The 13,128-nt window shown below is 34.8% G+C and overlaps 1 protein-coding gene across 6 annotated transcripts in view; it reads left to right on the top strand.

The window, feature by feature from the left end:
- The window catches only part of LOC149422628 (facilitated trehalose transporter Tret1-like), a 99,798-nt gene extending 88,719 nt beyond the window's left edge, over window positions 1–11,079 (top strand). For 2 of the 6 annotated variants that reach the window (XM_089633418.1, XM_089633420.1), the window contains exons 2-3: window positions 8,385–8,493; window positions 9,417–11,079. In XM_089633418.1, coding sequence (XP_089489544.1) covers window positions 8,385–8,493; window positions 9,417–10,756 — 1,449 coding nt within the window. In that variant the 3' untranslated portion in view covers window positions 10,757–11,079. Of the gene's footprint in view, window positions 1–6,359; window positions 6,717–8,384; window positions 8,494–9,416 lie in introns of those variants that run through there. The other 4 variants (XM_089633419.1, XM_089633421.1, XM_089633417.1 and 1 more) reach the window with 3 other exon arrangements.
- Window positions 11,080–13,128: the final 2,049 nt, after the last annotated feature.

Raw genomic sequence — 13,128 nt, 5'->3', positions numbered from 1 at the left:
AACTTCCTTTCTTTTTTTAAATTTATTATATTAATATATTATCCTTCACTACTATCAAAAAAAAATACTACAGCAAACATACATTTAGTATAATGAATTATTTAAGTACTAACTAACAACAACATTTATGTACACTCCCCTTCCATACACAAGCAAATGCTTTCAATGGAAGAGTAGTAAAAAAACCCAAGATGTAAAATGAATTATATACCATGTAAACATATTATTAAAAATAAAAAAATAATTCAAAAAAAAAAAAAAAGAATAAGTGACATGCTTGTGAGACGCTTTAAGCAATATTTTTTATTTGAGTCAAAATGGAAATTATTACTCTAATTCCACACTTTTAACCAAGCGTGTGGGTGGGCAAGTGTCGCGATATGAAGTAGTGATGTTGATTCACCAGTTTTCCGCCTGTACTACGAGTTTTCGGACACTGTGTAGGTAAATCTATTTCAATAACTTTGAATCATTTAAATGTTGACAGTTTCAATGACAGAGTGATTATATGTAGGTACCTATGTCTCTATGATCGGTTGAGAGATATTCAAATTATGGATTTTGAACTACGCATCATGGAAATAAATCAAATGTACCTACCTACTGAATTAATCCGGATTTTTCACTCGCGGTGACATACCGTCGACCATATCTGACTTAAATCTGAACTGCCAGGACTTTCCAAGCCTTATATTCCACCTCTCTCCGCGCTACCACCCTTAAAAAGACCTCATCTTTTCCACCCTAACCCACACAATACCCCTAACCTAGTCAGACTAGGTTTCTAGTCTCATGGTGCCACCAACTCTAACCTCAGATATTCCCTAAATGAATGGTAACTATTGTACCACTTGCTCTTGGCAATGGCTTTTACATTGTAAACTAGCCATAATATCTTTCCGTCCGGTGCAAAGAAAAGTCTTTTAAAAGGTCGACTTTTTAAAAATACATATATTTTATTTTCTTAAAATAATTAATATATAAATTACGTAAAGAAATGGAATCTTGAGTGTGGAAATTAGCCCATTCCCGACATCCGATCTCGGCTCGGATTTCTATCAGCTTTTGGTGGCATTCACGCACACAAACGCGTACACAACGCGTACGTAAAAGTGGATTATAAAAAATACAGCAGTTAATAAACTAAATAAATCTCGGCACCATCCAATTAGGATTTGGCTCAAGTGAAAGCGCGGTTTACTCATTTGAGTCAGTTCCTGGGAGGAAGGTTCAATCCTCAGTCAAACCATTTTTTTAAATATATTTTAAAAAATCCATTTAATTTTTTTTTAAATTAAGGGTAAATTTTTTTACCAATCTAAAGGCATTCCGCTGAGAGCCCCTGTAGTATGATCTAACCTCTCACATTTAATACAATAAGATTAATCTACATCACTCACGGGTTCTACATAATTGCATTAGATAAATTTGTTCCGCCATTACAGTTGCACTATATTATTATGTACATCAATAAAAACGCCGCGTTTGTGAGGTTACATTAGAGCTTTCAAATGTAAAACTAATTGTCGATAAGTAGACCCCTAGGATGGGTGACATCTCTTCATGTAAAATATAATATTGTATTAAATTTATACATAGCTCCCTCTATTGAACAAGTTAAAAACCTTCTATCAATTGCATATTATTATTGTAATAAGGTTTTCTATGCATGGTTGGATTCGCAGAGAAGTCGGGTGAAAGCACTCTGCGCGCAATTCTCTCGAATTTACTCTCGTGTTGGCGAGATTTCCTTCTCGGTCCGGTTCTTTTGGCGGGAACCCAGGGACAGCTCCGCCCGTGGTGCAATCCATCACGTTTGTTTTTTTGGTAGTTCGAATTTCAAATTGCGTGCTTGCGGGTTTTAGGGTTGCCATTACGTTGATTTTCAGCGATGGTACTTACCCGAATTAATTTTAACAGCTCTGCAAGGCGAAGAGAGAACCATTAATTTAATTATATCGTCCGCGCGGCTGAAGTGTTTAACGTTTGACTGGCATACTATTTCTCGTTTATTAAGGTGCCAATTATATGCACACAATATTTTAAACCAATTTCCATAAATTTGGTTTAAGAAAAATCTTCCGTTACAATAATTACCGATCTACGTACAAAACTACTTCGGCAGTGTTCTCATCATTTCCAAAATACAATTTTTTATTTCATTACGGCTGAATAATTGAATTTTTTTATTATGGCAAGTGTTTTAGAGGTAATAAAAAACACAACATTCAAAATAAAGATTCTTTATTCTTCATTGATACCAAGGACACGCTGCTATTTTACTTCCGTTTAGCTTTTCTCAAAACCGATTACGAAAATACAAATATAAAAACGGATAACTGACAAGCTACAGTTTATTTAATGAAGACAATGTAACTTATTTTTCCTCCCGACAAAGTCACTTTTAGTACTATTTTTATTTGAGGGAAAATATCGATTATTACTCTATTTCCACCCTTTTAACGCGTGTCGTGATATGAAGATAGTTAAATAAACGGTGTTACCATGTCGCCGTTACTGAGAGTAAGTACTTGGCAAGTAGTCAAGTACAAATACCTTCTAAGAGATATAATTTTAAGACAGCTGAAAATCACTGACTTGTGCGAATCGCAAATACGCTCCACAGTTGGTTTTGGAAGCCATTTGGCAGTCGGGAGCCCCAAAATACTTGAAATACCCCTCGACTCTCTACAGAAAGGGTTTTTTTATAGATTTGTCCATCTTAATAAAGGGATTGTGATCTCTAGAGCTCAGGCATTAGATGAGGGTGAGAATGCTGTCCTTGTTCTACTGTATTCTACGGTATTTCAATGAAAGATGCTCCGAGGAATTAGCCTCATTGATCCCACCGAAACCGGTGCATAGTCTGGAAATACGCCATACGGGCTCTCGCGCGGGTTTTCTACTACTCGGTCTTGAGTTCAACAGCTGTGCACTAGATTGCTAATGAAAAATTGTTAGGGGAGCTTGTCGTTTATTTGGTTTGGTAGATTTCCTACTACCCACTTCCTACTACCCGGAGCCCGTAGGAATATAGCACCCCCAATAGGCGTATCTTGTGAGTTTCAGGGAAGTGAGGAAGGGAAGGAAATGGGAAAGAGGGTGGAGAGATAGCTTAAATCTGGTCACAAAAAAGCCATTTCAAGCAAGTTTCGATTCGTAAAGAAAAATCTATTTCACCTTATAATCAAATTGTTATTGGCTGACAAGCGTATCAATGTGATACTAGACAGCTGACCACAATTTGATCAAAAGACGAAACGGGCTGTGAATCAGCGTTTAACGGGGACAGATAATCAAAAATTCAAAATGGCTCTTATCGTTGATTTTTAATCCATAAATTAATCCATACGGATGAATTAATTTGTAGATATGGGTGCGTACCCTTTGAAACTTTGATATCATTTAAATCCACCAGTGTTCAATGTCCCATGTGCAAGAGGTACCTGGTATCACAAGTATGGGAGTGCGCACAGACGTGAGAAAATGCATTTTGAGGTCCGTCCCGCAGTCTCGTGGCCCTGAGGTCATTGGCTCCCAAAATTGCAACCTGCAATGCATTATTACAGAACGCAAAAAAAGTTGACCGGTGATATTTCAAAACTACCTTAACCCTTCGATACATTTGAGAAGCGTTTTTTATATCTGTTGTTCGAAGTGTTTGTATTTTGAGATGCTGTTTTATGATTGACTGAGCGTGGCGAAGTCCTGTTTTAACTCGACCGTTTGTCATTTCCTCTGTCTTTAAATTTGTTTGTGTGTTCCGTTTCCGATTCAAGATGGTGGTGATGTTGGATACTACCTTTTTTTCGCATGAGGGTGGATTCTGCAACGAGTTGTTATATCGGAATAATCAATATTATGGTAACTACCTGCCTGAAGAACGTTAACCTAAAAAGCCCCGGACAGAGAATTAGTGCAATTTTGTGTGAACGTCATTGAAACCAAATAAAGGGTGAGGGGAAATTGCCTGGCAGCCATTTTGTATGACAAACTTTTGAAATGATTTGTATGCAGAGTATAGTGAACTATGTATTAATATTTTATTTTTGTGTTGTTAATGCAGATATAACGGCTTATGGTTTTTTGGGGTATTTGATAAGACAAGGAATGGGATAGGCCATTAAAAAATTGAAGCAGGTATTCTTCATACATCATCCGCTACCCCGCGGCTTCAAAATTTTCTCGAATAGTTCTGTCTAGGGCTTATCAATTCCATACTGAGGAAAGTTTGAAAAACAAATTGGCATTGATATGATATATGGTGACGTTTCTTTGGATAAATTTTAAAATAATTCCTTATTTGAATTTTTTAAATTTGCCATAAAATATTTACGTAGTACCTACCTACTTAGAAATATTATAATTTCAGATGAAATTTCGTTGCAAGTACACACCAAGTGGTCCTGTATTAAGTTTCTAGTACACGTTGGGCCAAGGTATTGGGCCAACGTTGGCACAAAGATCGTTTAGTGTGTATACGAAAAACCGACATTAACGTTGGCGGCCAACGCGTGTAAAGACCAATTAATTAATGCTAATTAATGGCAGTATTATAAGTAGGTACTGGCAGAATTATACGTTGGGCCAGCGCATGGGGCCTACGCGTTGGCTCAACATGAACCAGCAGCTAGTTTTCATAGTTATTTTTTTTAAATATCTAAGCAGAAAATCTGTGTGTTGAAACAGCATTATGATTTTTTTAACTTGCTAGTTTGTTTTATATAAGTTTTGGGGTTTTGGGGTTACCAAGTGAAGTTTGTATTCGTTACAAAACAATTCGCTGTACAGGAGGCAGTTACCATGAACGAACTTTCAGTAAAAACCTCCACCAGTTATAAAAATATATTTTTACTAGTGTTCTGATGTTGCAAAAAATGATTTTACGCCTTTTGTAACAATCGTTGAAATAAATCAAAACATTGTTATTTTTTATATTTATTAGCAGTTACTACCAGCTACCCAACTTTGCCAAGGTTTTAGCACTATCTTTCGACATCTTTTTGCAATATGTAGTTAACGAAATAATAATAGTTATAGAGTTTTTGAGGAATGGCGGATGGATTAAATTTTCAAAGCTACATACAGGTATATCATTTCAAAAAGATGCTTGCTTGTGTAGTGGTGTAATAATCTGTGATTTATGAATAAAAATAAAATTACGTAATAAAAATTTAGTTTTTGTTAGAAAGCTGAAGAATGAAACAAATAAAACATAAAAATAGCATTGTCGAATTGAGTCACGAGTTTAAATTTATACGGAATTGATGAACGTCGCTAGGCACCCAGGACATTACATATTACGGGCGTGTGTTCCTAACTAGTTCAAAAAACTTTTTTGAAACTTTCGGTTCTTTCGTGTGGATAAATACATTCTATGGTGTCTCCTTTAAAATGATTTGCCTGTTACTCTTGATGGAAGATGAACATCCAAAGGGGACAATTGGGTCAGTCCTATCCGGGCGCCGAATTGTCAAGGCGCTGATAATACCTAACACCTAACAGTTCTAATACATTGCTCTTAGGATTATTTTTTATGAAAACAGCGCTAGATCAGAGAACCAACGACATTAAGAGCTTCCTTAAAAGGTATTAGGTAATTGAATAAAAAAAGTTAAAACTCTGAAATCTTTGGTTTGGTCGCATATCGTGGAGGCCATCAATATTGCATAATCATTAATAATAATCAGTGGTCGAATTCAACCGGACTACTTTGTGAAACTCTGTTTGGATTCAGCCTTATATTCGCGTTCCAGTTGAAAAATCTTCGGCTTCAGGCTCCGATACCATACATATCATGGAAGCACAAGGAAAGGACCACTGAACACAAAATCCCTAGAACTGTGGTCTGTACCGTCTTGAAATAAATCTGCCGTTAATAAATTAGATAAAACTTTTCGACTCCTAGAATACTCTTAGGTTCCTTGCAAAACAATGAAATTAATTATCCACTAAGAAGGAATTTTGATTATTGATTAATTTACTTCAGGCAAACAGACACGCCCATAATAGCACGATAGCACACCTCCGTCGGTTTATCAGTGGACAGGACGGATATTCAATGCTGGCAACTTTGGCAGCAAACGCTGAATAAATTATATACCTACATTTATTTCTAGTGGACACAATAGTGTAAATTCAACTAATCAGAAAAATCTGTTTCCTGCCCGCGCTAAAATAACATAAAAAATTATTGTGCTGATTGCGCCATCTATTGGTGGAAATATAAATACATTGTATTGTTCAGTATTTATTTACGCAAACTAAAATTAGTGCTTCTTTATAAATCTATACTATATCTAGTTCTACTAAAAACATGATAAAAATTACACAAACTTTTACTATTATGAACTGCTAAAATTTAGGCACGATCTCAAGCGGGACAATAGCAACACTCATTTATGCGTAATATTTATGTCAATATTATTCATTTTGTTGCAACTGTCATGTGTCACGTGTCACTTTGACATTATTTGTTTACATTCAACAGTCATAATTGTCGTTTGATTATCTACCTATTTTATGGCATTGTTGGTCGAATTATTGAAGCGCCAACTCTTTGAAAAACGTTTTTTCATACCATAATCCTTCGTCCCGATAGCGCACAAAGATTATTGCATTATCTTACTGGATCGCTTAGTGAAACAATGGAAAATGACGAACGAAGACCTCTTTTGCCATACATTCCACAAAGTTATGGAGATTCTTCACAATGGGTAAATTAAAACATAAAATTACTGTCAATATTTCTTATAATGGCTATTTAAAATTTTGCTTGTCATGAAAAAACAATAAACTATTTAAACATCACGACTTTGAAAACAATAAAAAGATTTTATTTCTTTAATGTGTGCTGACTTCTACGCCGTCAGCCATTATAGTTGTAGTCATTTTTTGTGTAGTGTGTAATTAGATTTAAAATTTTCACTTCATTCTGTTGTAATTCTGAATTTCAAAATGTGTGATCAGATTTCATACCAATTGCTGAACAAGTTATGTTACAGTTTCAATATTTATGTATCAAACCCTTATAGAATAACTAATAATAATAATAAGTGTACAATGTATATTCGTATGGCCATTTTTGTGAAAAATAACCCCTAGCTTTAAAATTTTTCAAATGACCCAGATAAACTCAAATTAAAATAAAACTTAATCTTTCACTCATAATTATTATATTTGATTCTTTTGTCCCGCAGGCTTATTACATATCGCCTATGTAAATTCAATATAGCATATGAGCCGATAATTTCAAAAAAGTATTTTTTTTGCACTTTTATTTGAACGGTACAAGTCGCTATGATTCAAATTTTATAATTATCTACTATAGATTGCTTGCACTCGATTAAAGTCAATACCGCTAATGAATTACCTACTATAGACTCCTTGCACTCGATTAAAGTCAATACCACTAATGAATTACCTACTATAGACTGGTTGCACTCGATTTAAGTCAATACCTCTAATGAATTACCTACTATAGACTGCTTGCACTCAATTAAAGTCAATACCGCGAATGAATCATCTTCACTCTTTTTACGTATATCCCTAGATCCAATACAGCGAATACACCACAAATAATCCTACGGTAATATTGCATATGTGCCACAACTAATTTTGAAAATAGTAAAAAAATATAAGACAGGAATACAAAATAAATTGCATTTTGTGTTTTTTTTAATCTTTTTAAATACATCTATTTGAATTTCACATTTGATTTTGTGAATAAATGCATATTTTGGAAATGGAAATTAACCCACTTCCCGAAATCTGATTGAGCTGAAATTCGGCAGATAGAAACTTGCTGTCGATAACATGGTGGTAATCACGCATACATATGCACATATTTACGCATTTCTCTGAAATTCAATGACATTACAGCACTTAATATACGCAATAAATGTCGGACTTATCCAATCGGGATTTGGCTCAGTTAGAGCCGGTAGAGTTGTCGAATCCAGTTCAAGGGTAGGAAGATTAAGTTTTAAAAAACGTTTGAAAATAGATGTATTATAGTAAAGCAACTTTGTTTTTGCGGGTTGATTTTTTACTAATGAAATTGCAAGGTTTTTTGTCACTTGTGAACATTTTGACAAATGATTCTTCCGCTGTATTGGACTTAACTGACAATATTATTATTTTGTACATACTATGTATTACTGTTACTTGATGTGGTGCGTTGTGAATTATAGCATTATTATAAATAATTCCCTTTGGTCTGATATTTTACATCCTTGCTAGATACTGCCCAACGAAGCAGTCCCACTTTTATTTTTTACATTGTTACTGGCATATCTAGAATGACAACATGAAACATGTAAAATATTACACAGCAGAATTGGCCAAGGTTCTGAATGTTGTATTCATTTAGATTTTTCTTTTAGCAGAGGCCGGAGACTTCTGGTGCGATGGAGGCCCAAATAGGAGTGTCACAGCAGCAGCTGGTCAGCAACAAGGCCAGGAAGTTGCCGCAGTACCTAGCGGCTCTTGCAGGTGATTACTACTTTCTTAATATTCTATTAATTGGTCAATTTTAAATATGAGGCACCGCTTAAATTTGTTATTTAATAAGGAAGTCATTTCTAAAAAAGGGTTCAGTCAGTCAGTTTGAATCGTCAGACATGACCGACCTGAGCAAAGATTATTCAAGTGCGAGTATTGACATCATAGAGAAAATTCTGTACATTCTAAACCTACACAGTCTCACTTGAAAACTCATTCCATTACTTATAAAATAAACACATAAAATAATGGTAATGCAAATACAAAATATTAACAGCAGTAAGTGTGTTGTGGGGTGCATCTTTTAAACAGAGTTTCATATTCACTAATTTAAAAAAATATTTATTTAGTAGTTGTGGTTGATAAATACTTGGAGCAGTTGAATGAGTTTGTGTATTTGGTAAGTATGTTTACGAGATGTGGGAAGGCTGATAGAAATAGTGAAAGAAGGATAAATGCAGGTAACTCCATTAGTAGAGGACTGCATGCTCTTGGCGCTAACAAACAAATCTCCAAAGAAGCGAACCTAGCAGTCCACAATAGAGTGCTGGTACTTACCCTGATGTATGACAGAGAGGCATGGAACTGGCAGAGGAAGGATGAAATGAATGCTGTAAAAATGAGATCCCTGAGGCGTATGTGTGAAAAATGAGGAGATCCGCAAAGAATGCAAAGGCGATGTAAGCGTAATGCGTAAGATTAAGAAAGGGATGCTAAGATGGTTTGTACATGTAGAGCGAATGACCGAAGAAAGGATTGTAAGAAGAATATATGACGCAAATCGGGAGTTTATGATCACAGGGGCCAAAAACATAGTTTTGAGATTAACGCTAATAAAGATTTACATGCTCATATGCCCATTCCTCATTCAGAATAATTTCCAATTTCTAAAATGTTTGTACTATCTATTTCAGCAACCCTCGGAGCCGTGGCAGCCGGAACGGTACTGGGCTGGTCTGCGCCTGCCATCCCCCGTCTCAAGGACAACGAGTATGATTTCACTGTATCGGAGTCTCAAGCCTCCTGGATCGGATCCTTGGCCACGTTAGGCGGAGCATTCGTCTGCATTCCCATCGGAATCATCATGGACAAGATTGGAAGGAAATGGGCCATGCTGGGTCTGACCGTACCCTTTGTGATTGGTTGGATTCTTCTGGTCACCGCTGACAATGTGGCCATGTTGATGGCCGGACGATTCATTGTCGGCCTCGCCGGGGGTGCATTCTGCGTCACGGCTCCCACTTATACCAGTGAAATCGCTGAGGATTCAATTAGAGGCACTCTCGGTAGCTTCTTCCAGTTGATGCTCACTGTAGGAATCCTTTTCTCTTACGCCGTTGGCAGCTATGTATCTCTCTTCACATTCAACCTTTTGTGTATGGTTATTCCTATCATTTTTGCTGTTGTGTTCTTCTTCATGCCTGAGACCCCGTACTTCCTGATTTCTCAAGGTAAACATGATGATGCTTTGGTTGCTTTGAAGAGACTGAGAGGAGACCATTACGATGCTGAGACCGAGTGTGATGCAATCGAAGCCAAATGGAGGACCACTCAGAGCGAATCGATGACATTTAGACAAAAGTTTTCTACCAAGCCTGCTGTCAAGGCTCTCATTATTTGCTACAGCTTGATGTTCTTCCAGCAGTTCTCCGGAATCAACGCAGTGCTGTTTAACACGGAAGAAATTTTTGAGTCTGCCGGGGCAGATATCTCTAGTAAAATATCCTCAATTATTATCGGTGTCGTCCAAGTAGTAGCCACTCTCCTTTCCACAGTGGTGGTGGATAAATTAGGAAGGAAAGTGCTCCTTTTAGTTTCAGGAGGGATGATGGGTATTTGCGGTGTCGCTCTCGGGGTGTTCTTTAATATTAAAAAGGACGGCACCAATCCCCAGCTCGTGGCTGACATATCCTGGCTTCCCCTCGTGTCTCTGTGCATATTCATCGTGGCCTTTTCTCTGGGCTATGGGCCCATCCCCTGGATGTTGTCCGGGGATCTGTGCACTCCGGCCATCAAGGCCACTGTCAGTTCCACAGCCGGGACTCTAAATTGGGTCATGGCCTTCATCATCACCACCGTCTTTGCGGACATGCGCACTAGCATGGGAGACGACGGGGCCTTTTGGTTCTTTGCCGGCATCTCGTTGGTCGGTGTTCCTCTTGTGTACTTCTTCGTCCCTGAAACTAAGGGAAAAAGTATAGACGAAATTCAACTCATTCTCGGAGGAGATCCGCCAGCTATGGAGAAAAAATAAATAAAATTGTAAGCTTTTACTCTCGGTAAATAAACTTTGAAAACAATCACTATTATCCTAAGTGAGAATAATATTTGTTTAATGAATGTGAATTATGCTCATCATAATATGTATATTGTATTTGAAATAGTCTTTGAAAAATGTCATCTGATTGTATATCAATATTCATTATGAAGAAAGGTGGTTTTTATCAAATCACAATCAAGCCTGTATTTAGTAGTTTATAGTTTTTAATAAGTAATGCATTTTATTAATTATAAGAAATGTTTTTTCCTCACAATGCGGAGAAAAAACAGCATTTTTTAATTTATTGAACACTTCACTTAATAAAATTATGTATTTTGCAACAAATAATAATTGATTAATCTCTAGAAAAAACACCCAAGTACAAAAAGCTCTTAAATTATGAACATAAATAATCAATAACAAGGCTAATTTAATTACACAAGAAACTTTACATTTAAATCAATCCATGTAATAATTCGATATTTTGTACGGCGTCCTTTTTGTGAAAAATTACCTGAAAGCTGTTATCAAAGTTATTACTTTATATTATAATTTGTTCTAACCAGTGCACCTTATTAAAATAACACTTTTATAGCTTTCTGGACCCATTTGATTAATTTATAAATCTTTATTTTATTATATGGCCCCTGTTCTGGCATCTAACCAGTGCTGTCATTCAGCGGGTTTTTGAGGATTTCCGGAAGCCCATTGATTTATTATTTTTAAATTTGAAAACCTATTTTATTTAGTCGAGATTGGAAATATCTTAATATATAAAAATCATATGTCACTGGGCTAATCTCCGAAACCGCTCAACCGATTTCAGTGAAATTTTGTGAATGTGTATTGTTGGTTCCAGCTTAAAATATAGGATAGTTTGGATTATTTATTCAGATTTCTCACCCAGAATATATACAACCACAAATTTTAACTTCCCTACATAGAAAGCGGTCTGTGGCAGGACAATGTCTTATATTACATTTTGTGGTTCATAATAGCATTTAGCCTATTCAATAATGTGATAGCCCCCTCGTCTATAAATGAATACATACCTATATTTTGTTAGCCCCCTCATCTGTAAATGAATACCTATATTTTGATAGCCCCCTCATCTGTAAATGAATACCTATATTTTAATAGCCCCCTCATCTGTAAATGAATACCTATATTTTGATAGCCCCCTCATCTGTAAATGAATACCTATATTTTTATGCAACATGATATTTTATCCATCTACCACTTTGTGATAATTTTCCTATAAATGCTGATGACTAATACTTTTCTATGAATTTATCAAATTGTATTGACACATGTTGGAAACCATGGTGGAAATTTCAATCGAAAAAGCAGTTTTATTACAAACCTTTAGTTACTTAATTTTATCATATTTAGTGAATTTGTACATATAATTTTTTTTATTATTTTAAAATATTATTATTAAAGAGATTGACTTTAATTGTTTAGGTTTATTTTTAATGTATTATTATAAGTAGTCGCATGGTTATATCGAACTAAATAGGTGCAATATAATACGATAAAAATCAAATTTATTTAAGTGAATTAATTTGGTAATTTATAATTGACCTTCCACTTCTACAATTGGGGATGCCGTAGTCCTAATGGCTCCGGACAATGAAACTAAATATTAAATGTAATAAATTCATATCAAAAACATATCTTTATATTTTCACCAAAAGTATTAATTTGAAGATTAATATAGATAGGTACCTATCATTTGAAATATAAATAAATTACATTGTAACATTGAAAATTCACATTATAACTTGTATTAATAATTTGTTTGTTAATGAGTTTTTTGTATTTGATTTGTTTAATTTTAACGCCAATGTTAGTTATATTTTATTCAAAATTGTTTTGTAAATACATATTATATATTTTTTAATTTATTGATTTTCAATCAATTTTATTTTTTAACCATGAGATTTGGAGAAACTAGTATTATTACCAATGTATAAATTTATAACTCGATACAGTTTTTGAAAATAATTAATTTATGTTTTTATTTTTAAATCTAGTGTTTTCATAATTTGCAGAGAAAACTACAAAACTAAAAATATTTAATTTAAAACAATTATGTTTCACTTTCTGTAAAAGAAGATTCTGGTTTTCAACGATAACAATATTAATTGTAATATTTTAATAAAAAATCTATTTATTAAAAAAAAATGTTTATTTTCTATTGTTTGTGTTTATATGTCCATTTAACAAAATTAATACATTTCACACATAAATAGATAACTCTACGTTTCATGTATCACTGTGTATACAATAGCAAATGATGAAAATACAGCTTTAACATCGTCCACTCATAACATCCTAAAGATTAAGGCCCAGTTGTACGGCAG

The sequence above is a fragment of the Hesperophylax consimilis genome, chromosome 7 (genome assembly GCF_061612785.1).
Source record: "Hesperophylax consimilis isolate HC1 chromosome 7, BYU_Hcon_1.0, whole genome shotgun sequence".
Classification (NCBI taxonomy): Eukaryota; Metazoa; Arthropoda; class Insecta; order Trichoptera; family Limnephilidae; genus Hesperophylax; species Hesperophylax consimilis.
This window is presented reverse-complemented; position numbering and strand designations above follow the sequence as displayed.